Source organism: Anguilla rostrata, chromosome 19 (genome assembly GCF_018555375.3).
Source record: "Anguilla rostrata isolate EN2019 chromosome 19, ASM1855537v3, whole genome shotgun sequence".
NCBI classification, from domain to species: Eukaryota; Metazoa; Chordata; class Actinopteri; order Anguilliformes; family Anguillidae; genus Anguilla; species Anguilla rostrata.
This window is the reverse complement of record NC_057951.1, coordinates 11,984,726-12,006,855: the sequence shown is the minus strand read 5'-3', so window position 1 is coordinate 12,006,855 and position 22,130 is coordinate 11,984,726. Positions and strand designations below refer to the sequence as shown.

The window sequence follows — 22,130 nt, the reverse complement described above, 5'->3', positions numbered from 1 at the left end:
TGTTCTGTTCCCCACCTGCAGCTGAAGCTCACCAGGAGGGTGTATAACTTCTGCGCTCAGGACAGCCAGAATGCTCAGCTGTGGATGGATAGTATTCAGAGTTGCCTGTCTGATGCCTAGGTACCCCCCTCAAGATGCAGGTGCATTGTGGGAGAGCTGCGGGGGGCAGGGAGGGGGTCTCGCCACAGGGGCACTCGTGGACCACTTGGCTGGCCAATCACAGAGTCCCGGGGCTGAAGGGCGGGAAGAACGTGGGCAGGCCTGGCCTGTGTTGGTGACGTGCAGCTGATGATGTCATACCACCGTGTTTCCAGTGTTCTTCTCGAGGCCAATCGCTGTTGTTGTATCGTTGTAACGCCACAGCTGTCGTGAAGCTAAAGCTGCCACGCCTCACCTGGATCCTCTCGAAATGGGATAAAAGCAAGGGCGCTTCATCGTTTTTGGATCGAGGGTCCTGGCAGCAACTGGCATTTCGCCAACAGGCAACCTGAAAAAACGCTCAATTTCTCAAGAACTACGATTCCCATGAACACTCCAAACTACATCCATTAGAGCGTTGGGGGTTGGTGTTGTCCTTCTCAGATTCCCCCCGCTTACCGCAACAGCGCTATCCTGGGGTGTGTCTTTGATTGGACCTTACCTACTCTAGCTCTCTTCCACTTTAATCTGGAGGACATTCAGAAATCCAAAATCTGCTCTCTTATTAAAATTAGAGGAGGCATAGGCACTGCTGTGTCACGGTTCATTCACATCGCAGACACAGTGGCAGTTGGTCACACATGCAACCCGTTCGTTCTCATCTGGCTTCCCTCAGCAGTGCTGGAATGGCCAGGTAAATGCGTAGAAAGTAAGGATTCAAAGTGAGCCTGTTTTTTTTTTTTTTGTTTCAGTTCTGCTTTTTGTTGTTTTTGTTGCTGCGTTTCATCGTTCCAGTTACAGTGGGAAATATCCGTTGTTTCATTTACACTGTGAAAATAATTCGCCCTCCTCGTCTGCAGTAGCATTCAGGTCAGTGCCAGTTCGAAATGATGTGCCTAATGAACACAGGTGAAGTGAGCGCGCGATATGAATTCAATTGTTTACAAAGCAGCTATCAAGTTTGGTTCTTTATTATATTTAAGGAAGAAAGAAACCACTGTGGAACGCTTAAAAATGAAGGGACGCGGAAGGAAAGGGGGGGATAGGTTTTGCAAGTAAATTATGCACAATAAAAAAGGTTAAGGAGAAAGACAGAAGGGGCCCAGGATGACTGCATAGCGGCAGTGAGTGTGCAACAGGCTGGCCTGGGGGCGTGGCCTGTGGCGTCACAGTGTCCCGCCTGTCAAACTCCTTACGGTCCAATAGCAAGGGAGAGCAGTGTGCTCTCAATAGCACCGTTTGTCTTAACGAGAGGAGGAAACATGTCAGTGGTCTGTTTCTTAACTGAGCGCTGATTGGTTCACCGCACTGAGGTTGAAACGCTCGATTGTCGGGTTGAGCTCCCGACCAATAAGGGTGTTGGGGAGACCTCTCGTCTTGAGGGACCATGTGACAGCCCTGGTGGAAGAACAAATTTCAGTTTATAACCGGTAATCTGTAATCGTACTTAGACAGCAAAATAACCCGGGCAGATCTCAAGATGGCTGCTGCCAGTGATACATCATTTTAAAATATTTTTTTGTGTCTCAGTTTAAGTAGTGACCCGCCCCTTTGTTTCAGAAAAGGCCAGAGAACGTGTGTCTTGCAGAGAGTAATACGAGGAACCCTTGGGGAGGGAACTGAAGTTTTTCTATGAAGTAGCAGCAGCACCCTGCTTTGGTAAACCTTAGACTCCAAACTGAGACAAGGCTAATGAAGGTTATGTAATGTTGTGGTAATGGTCGTGTAGTTGCCGCGGTAACGCAGGCCTCAGTTAGTCCTGCCTTTCTTGCCACTGTGGTTCTACACCAGTAAACAGAGTTTTACATAGAAGCTGTTACATTTATGTATTACTTGTATATAGTTTAAAACTTTTTGCGGTTTCTTTTTTCTCTCTCTCTTTTTTTAAGAGAGGATATATTGTCAGGGCGCAGAAGTGGGCGGTCGTGGTGTCAGGGCCACGGTAGGCTTGTGAAGAGACTTTATTTGCCTCATAACCACATTTTACAAGTTTGTTTATTCTCCCTCCATGTACAGACGTGTGCGTGTGTATGGGTGTGTGTGTGTGGGTGTGGTGAGGAGTGTCTCGTTTACTTAAGCAAAATGGCGTCAAGAATTTGGTTTAGACTACTCCTTCACCACACAGTCAGTATCACATTTGCAGTTCCCAATGACTTGTATTTTTTTTTTTTTTTACGTGACACCAACTTACTTCTATTAGAGACAAAGAACCCCTTGAAAATAAAACAGAAAGTTTCCAGCAGAGTTAGCAGTAGTTTGGGCATAGCTGCTCTTAAAATAATGCGTTTGAGTGTTTCCTTCGAGTGTGACTGATGGGAGGGAGCACAGATCTCCACAGCTACACTTTGCTGAACATTGCTGCAAGAAGACGCCCCCCAGAATTTTTTTTTTTTGTTGTAAATATCTGAGGATGACCATCGAGGGAGAACGCAGCACTTCGCTTTCCCTCTTTCTCCAAAAAGAGAAACGGCTGGAAAATGTGGCATGTTATCTATTTGACCCCAGATGCAAAGATGACATTTTTACGCACACATGCAACCTCTATACATAACCACTGTATTTTACAAACATGGTCAACCTGGTGCAGCGATACTCAACTCCAGGTCCTGTGGGCCGCAGATTCTGGAGGGATTTGCTTCAGCCATACACTACACCACCTGATTTCACTCATGACCTCACTTCCTGAACCAAGGGGGTAAAGTAATTTGTGAAATCAGGTGGTTGGAGCAAATACCTGCAGACAGGGTGGCCCACAGGACCTGGAGTTGAGTAACGGTGTCCTAATGCATTGTGGAACTTTTAAATTTGAAATATAGATGCTTGTTTGAATAACCATCACTTGTATATACCATACAGTTCAAAATGTTTATGTAACATGCGATAGTAATTTATTTAACTTTGTTTCATGTGTAAGAAGGTTATTAAAGCAAGTTTGCTCCTTTAGGCATTCTTATTTTTGAAGTAGGAGAACAATGTGCCATTGTTAACTTCTGTGTTAACACTGCTACTTGTTCAAAAAGTTACTGTCAACCTCTGTTTCTGTTCTGTTCCACATTCTCTTTTTCTGACACAGCAGTCCTGCATATGTTCAGACAGTGAAAGGACATACGGGGGGATGTTTTGGCAGATGATTTAACTTCTGTGATGCAGCATTCTGTGATACAGTGTGTTCTGTGTTCTGTGATGCTGTGACACATTGTGTTCTGTGACGCTATGACACAGTGTGTTCTGTGATGCAGCATTCTGTGATGCACTGTGTTCTGTGAGAGTGTGTTCTGTGTTCTGTGTTCTGTGATGCATTGTGTTCTATGGAACCTGCTGATGAACGCTTGCTCTCTCTCAGCTCACAGAGTCCTGCTCCTGTGTCTCCTGCCCCAGGGTCTCGCGCTTGCACGATTGGACAAACACATTCGGTAGCTGAACAAATCTTTTTTAAAAAATGTTTCTTTCTTTCCTTCAGAAAACACCTGAGCCAGATTGTGTTGTCAATCATGTAAATTTATTTTATTTTTTATTTTATTTTTTAGGATTAAACAATGAATGTTCTGAGTTGTCCGAGTTTAAATTTTTTACTGTATTGTCTGCAGGGGTGGGTCTGTACATTCTTATATTCTTAAGCACGTGTGTGCACACACACGCACATGTGTGTGCATGTTGTATAAGCAGTGACACATCAATGATGGGCACCCAGAGCACAGTAGGAAATTGCTGAGTAGGAATACTTTGAAAAAATGCACATGATAAACCAAAACGCCCTTGAGTGAAATATGACGGACTTCATTGCACAGCCAAACCCCTACACATTTGAAATGTTCAGATTTTGCACAATATTAAATGCATTTTTACAAAGAAATGTGCAACATTTAAAAAAAAGCATGATATATAGTTAGTAGCTTAATTTTTAATAAAAGGAGGTAGGAGACTGGATCAGTTCTACCTTGTTAAGGCACCAGCTGGTGGTTGAGGATATGGAGATCTGTCTGTCAGTGATGCAACAACGCTGCTGCGATTACAGCAAGCAGAGATAACAGAGTTCAGTGTCTACAAGCAGAAAAGAAGACCAGTTTTGCTCTTACTGGGAAGCCCAGTTCATTCAATAGGCTCCTAATTGCTTTGCTAATCAAAACGAGCCAAAGCTGCTTTGTGTTAAGATACTGTAATACAATGTCGGTTTGACCTGTTGTCATTTACTTTGTCTTTGAATTCTTCATTATCTACCAAATCAGTGGTTTTTAGTGGCCGTGTGTAACTATTTAGGAGCCTATTGATTCACCTCAGTCTTTAATTTGACCAGTTAAAACATGTTCAACCTCTCTTTATGTAGTGAAATGTACCACTGTGTGAATATGGGACTTCGTCATGGCATGCACAGCTCTTTCTGACCTGCTGCGGCTTAAGAGATTAAATAATGCATCAGAACATGGAAAGTATAATTAATAAAAACAAACGGCTTGTTAAAACTCTTGGATTCCAATTGCGGTTGGAACGAAGACCAGCCTGCAGGGGGGTCCCCCAGGACCAAGTTTGAAAATCGCTGCTCGAGAGAACAGTGTGAAGACTCCCCTGAGCATGTCTTTGTTATCGCTGAAGAAAATGTCAAAACTTCATTTCAGCAGTCCGTCCATAATCAGTCAGGGAGGTGTGGACTGTCCGACGGGTAGCATCCCCACCTGTCCCCCCCTCTGCCCCCCTCCCCTGCCCAGGGGGTGCCGAAGGCAGAGTCTGTGTTGTCCTTAGCAACCGTGGTGCTGGACGAGGACGGAGATGAGGTCCTCCAGGGGGGAGATGTCTGTGGGCTCCAGCAGCTGGAACTCCTTGCTGAAGGTCACGAAGTGGGCGAAGATGGTGTTGAGGTGCGGGTGCATCTCCACGTGCACCACGTCCCGGAAGTGGGCCCAGTACAGGTGTGCCAGTGCGTGGAACAGGTACAGGAAGATCCTCTGCACCAGGAACACAAATCCGTTTGGGAAGGGGGTGCCTGGTGATGAAGATTATTATTAATAATAATAATAATAATAATAATAATAATAATAATAATAATATTATAACTTCTTGGTAGTGACTTAAATGTGAAATAATTGTTCTGTTTTCGTCTACAGAACTACTGACTTATATGCTGTGATATATACGGTTATAGTACTTTGGTACAAGGCTTGGCAGAAGTTTGAGCACAAGTCTGAATCTGGAAGTCGAAGCTGTTAGCTAACTACATCAATTATTTTAGATGGAAGTATGTAAACTGATATATTATCTGCTCAGGAGATGCCTGGATGGGGAAATGAACAAAGCCAATAATACTGTTTTGTTCATTTCTAGGAGGAAAGGGGTAGCTCTATGTCAGTTAGCCTCACATTGGTTTTATCACATCTCACATTTTTAAGTCCACGCCCCAGAGCCCTGACTACCCACCTGCTTTAGTAGGGAACACATCCTCATCAGACAGCAGCTCCTGGATGTAGGACATGGTGTAGTCTGTGTAAAGTGGGCCTGAGCACTTGACCTTCTTTCCCTGTTCATCTGTCCAGTAGTACGCCCTACAGAAATTTCAACAGGGAAATTTCAACCAGGAAATTAGCATCTCCAAAAGTTGTATCGCAATACACGATCAGCTTTTTCACACATATGTGTTTGTGTGTGGTTGAGGGGGCATAAGTAACAGACAATTAATGAGTGTGTCACTTCCTGTCTGGTCATCCTGCATTAATGAGTGCAGATTTTGAGGTGGGGGGGGGGTGAGTTTTAGGGGGTAGAGTAGTTATTCTCACGTGTTTCCGGGGCCCATAATGGTGGGACAGGTCCCCGTGGTGCAGAAGTCTGACAGGGCGCTGGAGAGCAGGTTGATGTGCTTGAAGAAAGCGACCGCTGAAAGAAATGACACAGACAAGTGAGTTTCCCTGAGTTCACGCATCCAGGTTAAACTCTTACAGAGAGATGGTGGAGGGTGGGGAACGAATCATATTAATAATTTAATAAAATTTGACATCGCTACATTGTGTAATATTTTACAGTACATCCCTTTAAGGTGTCGTATTTATTGAATGTTTCATGCGTTCATGAGAACGTCCAAACAAACACTATTCATACTTTTCTACATAGAATCACTTAAGGTGCCCATCAGAAAACATACGCTGTGAATCAATGGCCAGCACTGTTTAATTACTGAAAACAGACAGGGTTACAGCTCGCTGTGTAAAGCTTGTGGATTCGCCCCCTCAACACATTATTGCATCATAATAAGTCTGGACTTATGAAATCAGACGGACAGGACAGATTGACTCGAAGATACGATACGGGGGACTTGACGGTGTATATGATACAGGGGGACCTGGCATTGTGTACGATATGAGGGACCAGGCTTTGTGTACGATACAGGGGAACCTGGCGTTGTATACGATACAGGGGGACCTGGCATTGTGTACGATACGAGGGACCTGGCGTTGTGTACGATATGAGGGACCTGGCGTTGTGTACGATATGAGGGACCTGGCGTTGTGTACGATATGAGGGACCTGGCGTTGTATACGATATGGGGGACCTGGTCCGTTGCGACCGATGTCCGCGCTTTCCCGCTGAGCGGGCGGCACACTCACTGTGGCAGGCCACCCACTCGGCCCTGTCCAGGCCGGCGGGCAGGACGGTCAGGGTCCGGACGTCGACCCCGGCGATGCGCTCGGACGCGTAGCCCTGCGTCAGGTACGGCCTCTCCTCCAGGGAGGGAGCTGCCTGCGTGTTGTTGTTCTTTCTGCAGATGGGAAACGCACACAAAGCAAACAACCCAGTTTTTTTAAATACATTGCCAACCTACTGGATACACAGTGTGTCATCTGACTCATTGGTGTCCCTTTTACATTAATCTGTCCACAATGCACAATGTTCATTCTTACGGTTTAAAATAGCATGTAATTACAATGTAATAAGATCCTAGTATGTATCTGTGCTGTTATGCCCCCCATACAACCGCATAGGACTCCCATTAAGAGTTTAATTTTAAAAAAGCAATATTTCAAGTAGTGAACAGAAACACGTGGAAGTAACAGTATGGGGAATAACATTGCTCATTTCCCTGGCACAGTTTAGGTCAGTTTGGTCCAAGAGCCCTCTTGTGTACAGTGACCTGCCTGTACGACAACATCATTCTCAAAACATGACATCACACAGCCTCGGGATTATGTGTGTTCTGACCAAATGTGTTTGACTATTCATGGACAGCTGCCAGAAATTTATCTCCCTCGGTTTTGGCATTTTAAGTATTTTGCTTTATGGTCTTAAAGTTTAAGCTCCGTTGAATATGAATGAGATGCATGCAGACTTGGTTATATGCTGGCTATCTGGTGAATAAGCTGTATTGCTGTAACAATTACGTGCTTTTGCCAGCTTCAAACTCTCGGAGAAATTATTTTGAAATTTGTAGAGTCGCTGAAGTGTTATATACTGTGTTATAACAGGTGATGGCGGTTCAGAAAAGGATGGAATCCTTGTGACCGATAAAAGGCATAATTTGAGATTGATATGAAAACGTGAACAACCATGAAAACGTGCAAAGTGAATATGTACTTCATCTGATTGGCTACGTATTTCATTAACCAAGGTGGTCCATACAATACGCAATTAAAATAGCTGTTCTTGGTTAAATTCCTCATTTTTCACATTTACGCGCATACCCAGGTCAGTGGAGCGTTGTCTCCCGAAATTGTACTTTATTTGTGGGATGCTCGGATATTTCAAATGTAAAAGTTTAACTTCTGTATAAGAAGAACATCCCCGAACTATAATAATGCAGCTTCAAAGCACTTTTGTGGCGCGAGGCACATAGTTTCACGCGCATACAAGAGCATCCTTGTTCTGCAAGCCAGCTGGCGACTCGTCTGTCCAGGTATGTTTAAAAACTGTTCGGTTTATGTAAGCTACTTTTGTATTCTAGTAACTTCTTCGGTTGTATTTTCCTCAGTTAATACTTTATCTTCCCGCAGGTTGTCGAATTACTTCGTGAAATTAATAAAAATATGTTCATTGAAAGAACGAAATTTTCAAGACCGGCTTCGGCAGAGAATTCGAATTCGGCGTTCCTCATTTAAAACAGGTACAGTTTTTCTAGTTTTTTCCCCCAGAGAAAATGTATTTTTCTTAAACAGCTGTGTAACGTTTGACCGTATAGTTATATGTACCGAATAGCCTATATGTATTTTTTAAAGTATAAAGGTATTTTTTTTCCGCTGCAGGTGCTAAATGGTTGGCTATTTAATGTGGGTTTGCAAAACGTTATCTCAAGCACAATTTGGTAATATCACTGCGTATGCTTATAGCAGTTGATAAATGATGTATTATTGTGCATATATTTGAACTACTGTATAATTTTTGACTGTATAGTTATCTGTACCTTATTTTTCCGTCGAGTTTATGCAGAATTCTGGCTACAGGTACAAAATACCGGCTATTTAATGAGAGCTAGCAAAACGTAAAGCCAAACGCAATTCGGAAAAATTCCCCCGTAAAATTGTAATATTATAGTTGAAAAACGATTTATTTGTTGTATTTGTGAAAGGAAACCTTTATATATTTGAAGTAAAACCTCTATATATTTGAAGTATATATCATATTTATTCAGCTTGCGTGTGGAAATTTTTTTTAAAAACGGTCTAAAGGTTTAAATTTTGCCGGCACGCGCATTATGAAACGACCGGCATCTAGCCGTCTGCGTTACTGTATACCTGAGTGCTTTGCACCAAACACTCACACACATTCCACGAACCCATATCAGCTTGATTTTGTAATTAATTCTTAGCGGTATTGTGGAGACGTATTTCTCGGATAACGTTTCAATCTGGAAATTACACTTTGCTGCATATTTCAGCCTGTAAATACGAGTTTTATAAATTATTATCGATTGATAAATATATTGTTTGATTAATAAATGTTCTACAAAGCCAATTTACCGTCTAATGTTAACTTTTAACTCTCAGAGGGATGCTTCACGAGGATGCTGAAGAAGCCCCATCGAGAATGCACACACATTCACAAAAGAAGGTATGTTTTCTAATAAATAAATAAATAAATAAATACATTTATTTATTAAATTTTGACACTTTGTTTATTTACATTATCTGTGCAATGCATTTATTGCACCACAGGGATATTATCAAGTATTGCTGGCAATATTTTGTGAGCAAATTACACAAAAGTTACAGTTACGTTACAGTGTATATGAGAACATATAAAATTGTTTCATTAATGAAAAAGCAATATTTTAATCTATAAAAAAACAAAGAATATAGAAATTATGATTATTACATCTTATTCAGCTGAGATTTTAACATTTGTTTTACTCTGAAAGCTACAAAGTATGTGTGCCTCATACGAGAAGAGGATTTGACATTGATCTTTTCAAGATCCAATTGCTTTTTAAAAAACTATTTTGGTGAATTACATTTTAACCAATCAGTATGTCTGTTTAGTGGGCTGCCAATCACAACTAAATGTGAAGGGAATAGCCATGCCTTGTAAATCCTCTAGCTCTAATTAGAAATTATTTATTTTATATCAAAATTAAATATTTCCAAATATTTTTATTTATTTAATTTCAAATTATTTAAAATGATTTAAATATTACAAATATGCATATTTGTCTTGTGGCTGAACACATTGAATGTAAGTGCTTGTTCAGGGTCTTCATATTTATTAGCATATTACTGGTTATTATAAGCAGTAACCAAGTGTTTCATTTATAATGCAAAAATTTCCATAGGAAGCAACACATATTCAGCTTATAGAATATACAGTAATATAATTGTATATTCCAACCCATAGGCATGCAGTTAACAGTGAATTATGTTCAAATGAAGTGGCAAAAATACAGTTTAGTACTTTAAGTACAGTTTTTTTTGGTGAACATTTTAAATGGGTTTTCTTGGCAGCAGTAAAACTGCACAGTAGCATTATGGTTCTGTGTGAAGTATTCGTTGATAGTTAACCAATTATGTTAAATACTACAAGCATCGTTTCTCCTGAATATTTTTTCCATTGTGTTCAACAGGAAAATTAATCAGGAGAAACAATGCTTGTAGTATCTATTGCATATCTGGCAGCAGCACGGTGGTTTGAGGCTCATTTGATACCTTGGACCCTTGATGACTTAAAGCCATTTAGCCAACAAATGTGTTCCATATTGTATCAGCATAATTTATAGCTGAATCTAGTCCCACCCCCCAATTCCCAAAGAGATCCATTCAATTGCAGAGTTTTTGTATCGCTTGTAGGGCAACCTGACAAAAAGATATCCAGAATGATGATGTTCATAGGTCACAGACATCAGGAAGTCATGGCATGCATAGGATATGCAACCAAATACATTAAGCATGAAATTAATTTTTCATGAGTTAGTAGTTAAATACAACAACTAATCTATGAGTAACATGATTTTTATACATAGAAAAACATAGGATCAACATAATTGGTTAACTATCAATGAATACATTATCTATTTTTTATTCCAGTATGAATTGGCAATTCCCAATTCCCATAGAGATCCATTCAAATGCAATGGGTTTTTGTATCGCTTGTAGGGCAACCTGGCAATAACATATCCAGACTCTGATGTAGATAGGTCACAGACATCAGGAAGTCATGACATGCAAAGGATATGCAACCAAATACAAAACATGACTCTTATTTGACATTATGTTAATTTGTCTAAAACACTGAAATGGGGTACTACGTATAAAAAGTGCTGTAATTACTACAAGGTGAAAACAAAATGTATAAGAATACCCTTTAATAAAAGCTTCTTCTTTTTTATAAACAAAAGTACTCTCCTGTACATTGCAAAACTGGCCTACCATGTCACTTAACTTTTTATATTACTTTTTTTTGTCAAAAACCTTTAACCAGGATAGTAGTATACATATATTGTGTATGTACTCTATTCATTTGGATCAGTACAGATCCTCTAAGATAGTCTTTAAATTCGCACTGATTTAGTCAATTTTTTAAACTGAAGGAGTCGAACATGGGGGATGTGATCCCCCATGTTCCTAAGTCAACTGAAATAATGAAATAATAAAGATAAAACTTTGGCTTAAATAGTTGTGCCTTCACCAGCTTTTTAAAAATTTTTATTTATTCATTACAAATTCTATATTTACTGCAGTAGGTTTTTTTTTCCATTTACCATCAGCTTGTTTTACATTTACAGGAAGCCTCACATTAACCAGGGGTTTTACATTTAATTAATCACTTTATAGGAAAGGCTATGCTGTTCTCTGCATGTAGATGTTTATGAGTTTCTAAAAAATTATTTCTTTCCCCAGCTCTGCAATCAACCTAGACAACTAGATGCATCAATCAATCGACACCAAGTAAGACCATGGTTATGTACTTTTCACTGGTTGGATGCCGCTGTGCTCAAGACTTCTGCTTTTTGTTTTGGCTGTGTGGAGATTGTTTCTTATGCTCTTGTTGACGAGATTATATTTTTTGGAGTTTGGATCTCCGGTGTTTGATTCCTGTGAGGAATTTTTGTGGTGATTTTGATCTCATTTTCTTCTGGTTTGTAGCTGTGTTGCTGCTGTGCTGTTCAGAAGAGATTGCTGCTGACTGAACATTGGTGCTGTCTTTGTATTCTCTGGACTGATTATGTAGCGATCTAATGATATTGTGATGTTGTGAATTCATTGTAGGTGTATAGATTTTAGCTGTGTTGTCGCCGAAGCCCTTGTACTGACTTGAGAGTTAGTAGCATCTGAGATAGAGAGTAGTTTAGGTGAGAAGCTAGAAGCAACGCTGCTGCTGCTGCTACACGGTTGGTGGTGTTGGTGGTGGGTTTGTTGGTGGTGGGTTGTAGGTGCGTCTGCCAGAAGACATCAAAGGTAAGGAGCTGGTTATGTACCTTCACTGGTGGAATGCCGCTGTGCTGAAGTGATTTTTTTGGTGTGATTTTGATGTAATTTTAATTTTCTGCTGGTTTGCTGCTGGTTTAGCTGCTGTTTTAGCTCCTGTGCTGTCAAGAGATTGCTACAAATGATGCTAGTACATTTTAGAAAAGTGATTTGATTTGTTGCATAGTTGTGTCATAGATAATTGTTTTTGCTTGTTTGATGATATGGTGATCTAGTTATAACACTGTAGTAATTCACTTTCAGTGTGTTGATGCTGTGTGTAGATTCATATTGTGCAGTGATTTCTGTAATTGGTGGCTGTTGCTAATAGTGGATGAGTGGAGTTTATATTTTAAATTAGGGCAAAATGTGTAGATTAATTTTGATTTACATTTTGGTGCTGTCATTGTTTTTCTGGACTGATTATGCTGTGATATAATAATATTATGATGATGTTGTGAATTAATTACAGGTGTAGAGATATTAGTTGTGTGTTGCTGAAAGCTCTGGTGCTGATTTTGAGAGTTAGTGGCATCTGAGATAGAGAGTAGTTTAGATGAGAAGCTAGAAGCAATGCTGCTGCTGCTGCTGCACGGTTGGTGGTGTTGGTGGTGGGTTTGTTGGTGGTGGGTTGTAGGTGCGTCTGCCAGAAGACATCAAAGGTAAGGAGCTGGTTATGTACCTTCACTGGTGGAATGCCGCTGTGCTGAAGTGATTTTTTTGGTGTGATTTTGATGTAATTTTAATTTTCTGCTGGTTTGCTGCTGGTTTTAGCTGCTGTTTTAGCCCCTGTGCTGTCAAGAGATTGCTACAAATGATGCTAGTACATTTTAGAAGAGTGATTTGATTTGTTCCATAGTTGTGTCATAGACAATTGTTTTTGCTTGTTTGATGATATGGTGATCTAGTTATAACACTGTAGTAATTCACTTTCAGTGTGTTGATGCTTTGTGTAGATTCATATTGTGCAGTGATTTCTGTAATTGGTGGCTGTTGCTAATAGTGGATGAGTGGAGTTTATATTTTAAATTAGGGCAAAATGTGTAGATTAATTTTGATTTATATTTTGGTGCTGTCATTGTTTTTCTGGACTGATTATGCTGTGATATAATAATATTATGATGATGTTGTGAATTAATTACAGGTGTAGAGATATTAGTTGTGTGTTGCTGAAAGCTCTGGTGCTGATTTTGAGAGTTAGTGGCATCTGAGATAGAGAGTAGTTTAGATGAGAAGCTAGAAGCAATGCTGCTGCTGCTGCTGCACGGTTGGTGGTGTTGGTGGTGGGTTTGTTGGTGGTGGGTTGTAGGTGCGTCTGCCAGAAGACATCAAAGGTAAGGAGCTGGTTATGTACCTTCACTGGTGGAATGCCGCTGTGCTGAAATGCTGTGTTTTTTTCTTTTGGCTTTTTGGAGATTGTTGCTGATGCTACACTAGGTGAGAATTGCTTTTGAGCAGTGAAGATTATATTTTTAATTAGGCTCTGTAGTGTTTGATTGTGTTTCTGTTACTCTGAGGAAGAGCTACTTGCTGAGAGTTGCTGCTTGTGTCTAAAGAGAAGGAGGCTACCTGTATTTTGGCAAAATGTGAAATGGAGATTTTTTTGGGGTGACTTTGATGTAATTTTAATTTTCTGCTGGTTTGCTGCTGGGTTGTAGCTGCTGTTTTAGCTCCTGTGCTGTCAAGAGATTGCTACAAATGATGCAAGTACATTTTAGAAGAGTGATTTGATTTGTTCCATATATGGTGGTGTCAGAGAATTGCATTTGCTTGTTTGATGATATGGTGATCTTGTTATAACACTGTAGCGTGTAGTGTGTTGATGTTGTGTGTATTCATATTGTGCAATGATTTCTGTAATTGGTGGCTGTTGCTGTTAGTGGATGAGTGAAGTTTATATTTTAAATTAGGGCAAAATGTGTAGATTATTTTGATTTCCATTGTTTATCTGGACTGATTATGCTGTGATATAATGATATTATGATGCTGTTGTGAATTAATTATATGTGTAGAGATATTAGCTGTGTGTTGCTGAAAGCTCTGGTGCTGATTTGAGAGTTAGTGGCATCTGAGAGAGACTAGTTTAGGTGAAAAGCTAGAAGCAATGCTGCTGCTGCTGCTGCACGGTTGGTGATGTTGGTGGTGGGTTGTAGGTTGCCAGAAGACGTCAAAGGTACGGGCATGCTTATTTTATTTCAAAGCTGGTTTTTGCTGCTGGTTTTTGATGCTGCTGCAATGATGGAAAAATGTGATGCTACAGTGATGATGCCTGATTCTTTCATTGAAAGAATATAGGAACTTGGTTTTTTGAGTGAAGGACTTGGTTGCTTTTTTGTTGTGCTGGTACGTGGTTTTAAGAGAGAAGGTGTGGGGAAAAATGTTACTGGCAGAGTAGTTTGTAAATGCATGCAGATTTTAGCTTAGAGTTTAGAAGGGCTCGGCGGTTATCTTGGTGATAGATGATTGTCTGTAGTAAAGTATGATTTTTGAGTGGTCTGACTGGCTTTTACTGACTCAGTAAAGGTTCAGGGTTTGGTCATGTCCGTAGTGTGTGTGCCCTGAGATGGATAGGTGCACCTCTAGCTCAATTCATGCTGGGATGGGCTCCAGTCAACTCTTCCCCCCCTCCCATCACCCCCCCCCCCCTTCCCGCCAATCACCCCCCCCCCCTCTAGCTAATCAAATTTAGATCATCATTCTACAGAACTGTAAGGACAGCACCGGTGAATCAGCAGTAAAATTAAGGTTAAAACAAAGGAAGTGGCACTGCAATTGGTGGAGAATATAACAGGACACCAGCACTGTTAGGGACTCGCAGTGACTCTTGGATGGACAGATCATGGCTGCTGCTAACCTCTCCTGGACCATAGCCTCCGCTTCCTCCCGGCCCTGTGTCTCGCATTCAGACTGGAAGGACTTTGTACATCGGAAGGGGCTAAAGGAGCTTGGAGAAGGGTATGTGCTGACAGCACTAGGCCTTGGGTCTCAGGTATACCACCTTTCTCCACTTTCTGCATCTAGTCATCTGAGTGATTGTCTTGTCCTTTTCACAGTCATTGTGTCACAGAGTGAGCAGCCAGACCACTTCCCCAGGCTTCTGACTAGCTTCTCTGTTCATGCTGGAATCAGCTCTCCTTCCACTTCAAACCAAGTGACTGTCATCCGCCTTGTCCTTGCCTCTGTTCAGTACCAGCCTCCTTGAATCGCTGAGTCTGAAGCTCAATCTTGCTTAGGCAGTGGATCTGTCCAGGTCTTCAGACACCCATCTCTCCTCTTTCACTGACTATGTAGTGATGGTCCTGCTCTCCGTGAACGTTCATGTCAGTGGTTGCCACACGTTGGATCTTGTCTTGTGCCCTCTGCTTGGTCTTTCAGCAGAGTCCACAAGGATGTAAACAGCAGCTATGATGAACACTGTGCACCCTGTTACTGCCCAGCCTCCACTTTTGGTAGTATAGTCACACACTGTTACCCTCACCCTGAAATCATTTTTAAAAATAACTAATAAAAATAAAATAAAAATAACTAATAAAAATAAAATAAAAATAAAAAATAAAAATCTAATATAAATAATTAGTAGAGATAATATAACCTTGATAAAACCCAAACCATAATAAAAATGTATTTTAGAAAAAAATATTTTTTATTATTATTTTAAAAATAGGGGCAATAAATAAAATAAAAAATAGTAATTTAGAATAGTTCAGATTGAGGGTTATAGTGTACGACTGTACAACCAGAGGCTGGGAGTGGCATGGTTATGGGGTGCACAGTGTTCATCATAGCTGCTGTTTACATCCTCGTGGACTCTGCTGAAAGACCAAGCAGAGGGCACAAGACAAGATCCAACGTGTGGCAACCACTGACGTGAACGTTCACGGAGAGCATGACCATCACTACATAGTCAGTGAAAGAGGAGAGATGGGTGTTTGAAGACCTGGACAGATCCACTGCCTAAGCAAGAGTGAGCTTCAGACCCAGCGATTCAAGGAGGCTGGTACTGAACAGAGGCAAGGACAAGGCGGATGACAGCCACTTGGTTTGAAGTGGAAGGAGAACTGATTCCAGCATGAACAGAGAAGCTAGTCAGAAGCTTGGGGAAGTGGTCTGGCTGCTCACTCTGTGACATGGTGAGTGCGAAGAGGACAACACATCGCACACATGGCTGGGTGCAAAGGGTGGAGAAGGGTGGTGTCCCTGTAACCCAAGGTCTAGTGCTATCAGCATGCACTCCTCACCAAACTCCTAAACCCATTCCGGCGTACAAACTCCCAGTATCAGCAGTGGAACCAGTGGACAGAAACATTAGCAGCTAACCTCTGAAGATTCCAAAAGCTTCAGCAGAATTGGCCTTTACGGAAGGGGAACAAAATGGCAGATGCCTTTCTGAGTGAGGACTGAGACTGCAAGAACTAAGTGAGGTGAGCATCGATCAAGGTTCACATTGTGGCTCACAGTGATTTTCAGCTGATGAAAAGAAGACAACACTAGGCCTTATTCCCCTGGAAGATCCTTTGCAAAGCCCTTAGATGAGGACTATGGAGTTGGTGAAGAAGCACAAGCAATACAACTGTGCTGGAGGTGGTGGCGCCATAGGAAGAGAGGTTGGAGGAAGCCCATGAAATGAACCTACTGAAGTGTCAATCACTTAAGGATGAGTGCATGGCGAAGAGCAGAGCATCTAGGTGCTTACCAGTGGATGTAGGATAAAGGGATTCTGAGGACAATGGATGCAGAGGAAACTGAGGAGTCCTGGAGCAAGAGCATCAGATCATATTTGACTGAAGAGTGCAGAGGAGTGGATCAGCTACCTGGATCAGGCCAGGCCATTGATAACAAAGTTGTCCTCCAAAGAGGGGGGGTGGTGGTGGGCAAGAAAAACAAAGTAGAAGATCATGTGCAACACAGCTGAACAGGAGGAAGAGAGCATCACACTGGCCTTAGCTGAAGAGTGTGTAACAGTGGATTAACTACTTGGCTCAGACCAGATATGTAATAACAAAGATGTCCTCCGATGAGGGGGGGTGGTGGTGGGCAAGAACAAAGCCGAAACGAGCCAACAAGTATTGTTGAATGGATGACTTCAGATTCAAAATGGGTTGAGGTTGGATTCACATTCTTCAAAAAGCCAGTCGGAAACAGTGGCCGGGCATTGGATCAGCCATACAGTTCATCCTGGGTCTGATCAACCCAGTCTGTGCATCCTTCAGAAAGTGTGTGTGATATCACCAGACCAACGACTGCTGAAAGGACCTCATCTGAGGATAAAGCCAGGAGCAGTAGTGCACATTTGAAGGGTAAGTATGTAAATGTAATTTTATTAGGTGGTGAGCGGAGTTTCCACATTGTTTATGCCCCCCCTACTAGTTTGACAAAAAATGAAGCTTTCATTTTTCAGTTGATTTTACTGCAGGAATGAAAAACTCCTGGATCACCAGGATCACAGAATTATTTCAGGTAAGATCCCCACACTTTATTTCAGTTTTTATTGTAAGCAATTACTTGTATTATAGTGGCTGAAATGTTTTACAGGTTTGGTTTGTAGTATAATCTCATGACAAAACCAAACAAGTCTTTTTAGAACATTGCAAATTGTAGATGCTTCAGCAACTCTGCTTCTACTTTGACAGCTGTTAAGTTCTTCCATGTGATTATAAATGACTCGCTAATCTTGTGTGAAAATGCATAATTATTACCAGAAAGCAGTGTGTCACCTGTTGGATTTTTCATGCTTTTCTGAAACACCTATCACCAATCTTGATCTTTCCACCAGAAATTATCTGTAAATGTCTGTCAACTAAACATCAAATGGAGCAAAGACAACATTGTCTGGCAATGACAAAGGTAAATGTACTGTCTCTCTTTATTGCTTTCATGAAGTAAGGTTTTGCCAAATTTAACAAAGACCACACCAAACACCAACAGATGCTGAGTTAAACTTTGCTTTGGGTTTGTAGCTGTTGTATGCTAATAGGGTGTGCTGGTTTAAACAGGATTTTCAAGAGGTGAAAGGTTAGAGACCCTACTCTGGTGGCTGTACTTCAAAGTTTGTCCTTGGCCATTTCCACGTTTGCTTATTTAAAACCTGAGTATTAAATGATTTTGCACCGTTTATAGTTTTATTCTAATACTGAGGTTAATGTGTGTGATCCTGCTGTAATTGCTGGACGGGCTGTCCTGTGCTTTGGTGTTTATGATGTGATTTGACACTTTCCCACAGAAACACGAGAGGGCTTTTTTTCCCTGAAGTGCAAATCATTCATATATTGTGTTGCATGTAACTTGTAGGTCTTTCATTTGGACATTTCTCATTCATTTCAGTGTATTCACTGATCTGAATTTGATCTGTGGATTGCTCAATTGAATTGCCGTTATTACAAGCGATATGTCAAGTAAAATTTGATTAATTGACATTGCTTGCTACTGTGCTGTCTCTCCATGTAATATTTTACCATCGCTGCTTATTCGGTGTGGTTATCTTTTTTTTTTCCACGAGCAACAATACATTTTATTTGCACAAGAAATGTATCCACGTTTGCGCCAGGGGTTTCAGACGGAGGTGTGCTGATTGGAAAAACAAAAACAAGATAGATGTGCCCACACGGACGCAAAGTCAAAGCATGTTTACACAACAGAGCCTGGGATGTCCTCCCTGGGGATTATGTCCCACCTGCCCATCTGTACTAAACGTGGTGCAGTTCTCTCACTCCACTGTAGGTGCTCTTAATCTGTTTAAAAGCGTCTAGTTTTACGGTCAGCACACACACACACACACACACACACGCAAAGGGTAACGCAAATTTGCATTCATGCAAACCAGGCAGTGCACATACAGTGCAGAACTCTTTCCATGGTAAACGCAAGAGGCCCCTGATTTAGGCTCCTACATAGGTCAGGTTTTTACCCGGACGCAGCCTGCCTGTGTCCTGTGTCAGCTAGAAGACTTTCACTTTTCAGCCAAATGTTTGTCACCTGAACGCATAGGTCTGGGTAACGACACTGTAGGTTGTTCGCACAGAGGCTCACCTCCACCTGTGAGGTAACCTCCATGGGGAAAGCACGGGGGGGGGGTTGCCTAGAGGCAGTGGTGTCTTTGGCACACGACACCACTATTGTCCTCTCTGCCTCAGCCACAGATCCCCCCCCCCCACCTCCACCCCACTGCCGCCAACCCCCCACCTCCCCTCACCTCCACACACGCTGACGGCTATACAAATCAGACCAACAGGTGCGCTTCTACATAAACACCAATGTGAACAAAACAAAAGGGACGTGCTTGCATATAAACACTAGTACGCATCCACTGAAGCTTCCACGCCTCAACGCTTCAATTTGCTGACATTAACATTAACAACGGCTTGTCACAACAACTGGAACTGGCGGGAAAACAACATCAATGTGTATTTTATCATTTTTTTTCTTTACAGGGATTTAGTGTAGGCTGGACACATGCATGCCAGATACCATCCATAAACAGATACACACCCATAAGCTATTCACTAAATTCTGCTGACCCCCCCCCTTCTTATCTCCTGGGTTTACCATCAACACACAGCTCACCATGTAGGAATGTGTGTGATAAACTGATGTGATCACAAAAAAAGGGCCCTTCAGTTCCGCACAGTTGAGCCGCTCCTTATCAGGAGCACTTTAATCTGACTGCCACATGCACTGCCGTCGCATCCCCGCGTGGATTAAGAACAAAGAAAAAACTTTCAAATGGGGATAATCTTTTTTTTATTTTTTTAAACTCCCAAGTTAGTTATGTACTACCTCTGGGTGTAGATAAAAAGAAAGGAGCGTCACTTTATCAGATAATTCTGTTCTGAAATGACCCATACGCTGACACAGACTCAAGCCCTGTGCTGTAACAATTACTAGAATTATTCCAAGATACTTCCACTTACATTATTCTTAGTTTACGTCGATTTTTCCCCCTGGATTGGGGGCGTTGGGTCTGTGATCTATCCTGCTTAACGTACTTTATTCACTAAGACTGACGCTGCTCCTCCGATAAGAGGAGTACCTGCCAACGGAAAACGTTCTCACAATGTTGCTAGAATGTTTTGCCAGTGTTATAACGCTGCCACTTCATGGCAGAAACACGGTGGGAATGTTTTGGGTTAGCTGGACGGCTGCAGAAACTAAATCTGCACATCCAGATAACCGCAGAATTGAACCAAGCACTTCTGCGTGCAGGTGTACTACGCAGGTCCTCAGCATCACGGCTCGTACGCATTAGCATTCTGGTTTGCCATTGCCAAACATGTTTTGGGTTCAAACACGGTCTCTTGTTTCTAAAGGTTACAGTCAAGCGCAACAGCCAGCCCACATCAACCGCACGTCTACAGAAAAGAGTGCCTCGGCCGGGTTTTAGAAAAAGCGACCCAAGAGCAAAAACAAACTGCAGCGCAGCTGAGGTGGAGAGAGACAGCGGGCTGTTTACTCACAGTTTGCGCTCTGCGATTTCAGAGAACTCCTGCGTTGTCGCGGAGACGTCCCCCTCTCTGGCACTGCCGCTGGTGCTGACGTAGCTTTGGCAGCCCCCCATGGTCAGGAGGAGAACCGGAGCGCGCCCAACCGGACGTCTGCTGTCCCCATGAGCGGGGGGAACGGAGAGCTTGCAAGCGGTATCAAGAGGCGGGTCTCCCCCCCCTCCCTCCCCTCCTTCCCTCCTTCCTTCCCGACGTAAACGGCTCCCCAAGATTCCAAGAGTCCAGGAGTCCTTCCCACGGAGCACGAAGACAAAGTGAGCTCCTGTCGTACTCTCCTCTTCCTAAGCTGCGCGCGTGCGTGTGTGTGTGTGTGTGTACCTGTTGTTCTGTTCTCTCTCCAGCTCGTTTGTTTCCGAGCATAAGGAGGAGGGTGGGGAGGAGTGGAGTAGAGTGGAGTTTAGTGTGGGGGGGTGGGAGCCTTTTCCTTTGCTGTCACTGCACTAAGGACAGGAGCTGAAGGGCAGGTTAGACTGGTAGGCTCAAAGAGAGAAGAAAAAAAAAATAAATGAAATGATTTGCTCAGGGACCACCCCCCCCCCGCTCTAAGCCCCTCCCCATTACACACGTCCAGAGACCAGGTGCAGATGCCAGGGAAGAGTGAGTCATTGTTCTGAGAGATAGGGACCTCTAGCTCTCTAGAAGAGGGGGTGAAGGGGAGGGGGCAGAGTGGCTGATGCTTTCTATGTCAGTCTTAACTGAAGCCATAATTGTAAAGGTGGGCTCTTCGTTAATCAGTCAGAAAGCAGCTTAGCAGTTTGTTGTAAATGATAGGTCAGTGGATTTTTACATTTTAAAAAAATCTATTTATTCTTTTTTTTTCCTGCTCTGGTTCGATTTCTTCCACACAATGGTGCACGGGGGCTTGTGTTTCAAACTGTGCCCGGAGCCTGCAGTGGGAAGTTACCACTGCGCCTAGTTCCCCCGGCGAACGCTCGGTCAGACAATGGCCTTATACCCAGAGGCCAGTGGCAACTGCACGCTTAGGGAGGGGGGAAGGGGGCTGGGGGAGGGGGGGGGGGGGTAGGGAAGTAACAAAAGGGGAAGCTGGGTTTGCCCACCGTGTCCTGCAGGGATCTGGAGCACTATTCGTGTTCTCTGGGCTCGCAGCGCAACCGGCGAATAAAACCAGTTTTCACTTCCCCGTCCTTGGGCTGCGTACACGTCGGCGGAGATGTTTAATTTGCGGTCAGCGCTGTGGGACCTCATTGTCAGTCACAGCGCGGGCGGATCAGGTGACTGTCCCGGTAAACAAAAAAACTCCCAGTGTTCACATTTACACAGGCCCCGCCCCTCCCGTGAGTGTGTTTACTTTAGGTTGACAGGTACACGTTCCTGTTTATAGCGAGGAGAACAGAGGTCCATCTGAAAAAGCGAACGCTTTTGAGGCTACTCCAACCACCCCCCCCCCCCCCCTTACTTACCGCACGTGTTGGTTTAGCATTCTTTTAGAAATCAAAAACATGTAATTCAGGATATTTGACCCTCCTATATCGTTTTCTCATAGTGCCAGTTTTTGTCAGTGAACAGTGAGTGTACGTCCGGCCATTTCAGGGGTATCCCTGGTGCAACAGTCAGTGTTTCTGCCCCAGGTCTTTCGAGGAAAAGCCCTCTCAACCGGGTTGTAGGA

General features: G+C 42.6%; 2 protein-coding genes across 8 annotated transcripts in view; one reads left to right on the top strand and one right to left on the bottom strand.

Moving 5' to 3' along the window:
• LOC135245831 (myotubularin-related protein 5-like) overlaps window positions 1–3,684 on the top strand; it is a 51,063-nt gene extending 47,379 nt beyond the window's left edge. For all 7 annotated transcript variants that reach the window (XM_064319146.1, XM_064319144.1, XM_064319142.1 and 4 more), the window contains one exon: window positions 22–3,684. In XM_064319146.1, coding sequence (XP_064175216.1) covers window positions 22–120 — 99 coding nt within the window. In that variant the 3' untranslated portion in view covers window positions 121–3,684. The remainder of the gene's footprint in view (window positions 1–21) is intronic.
• LOC135245833 (MOB kinase activator 2) lies at window positions 3,616–20,971 on the bottom strand. The gene is made up of 5 exons (XM_064319153.1): window positions 20,459–20,971; window positions 6,729–6,880; window positions 5,904–6,000; window positions 5,548–5,672; window positions 3,616–5,116 (listed from the first exon to the last, which is right to left on the bottom strand). Exons 1-5 carry the CDS (start codon window positions 20,557–20,559, stop codon window positions 4,872–4,874), a joined length of 720 nt encoding a protein of 239 aa, XP_064175223.1. The 5' UTR covers window positions 20,560–20,971; the 3' UTR covers window positions 3,616–4,871.
• Between the last annotated feature and the right edge of the window lie 1,159 nt (window positions 20,972–22,130).

What these genes read in the sequence shown, in the direction of transcription:
- LOC135245833 (XM_064319153.1), bottom strand. Translation starts at nt 20,559, where the DNA reads ATGGGGGGCTGCCAAAGCTACGTCAGCACCAGCGGCAGTGCCAGAGAG. An exon ending in GAAATCGCAGAGCGCAAACT is followed by an intron (nt 6,881 to 20,458) that starts GTGAGTAAACAG and finishes TCCCATCTGCAG; the next exon opens with AAAGAACAACAACACGCAGG. An exon ending in ATTATGGGCCCCGGAAACAC is followed by an intron (nt 5,673 to 5,903) that starts GTGAGAATAACT and finishes AAATTTCTGTAG; the next exon opens with GGCGTACTACTGGACAGATG.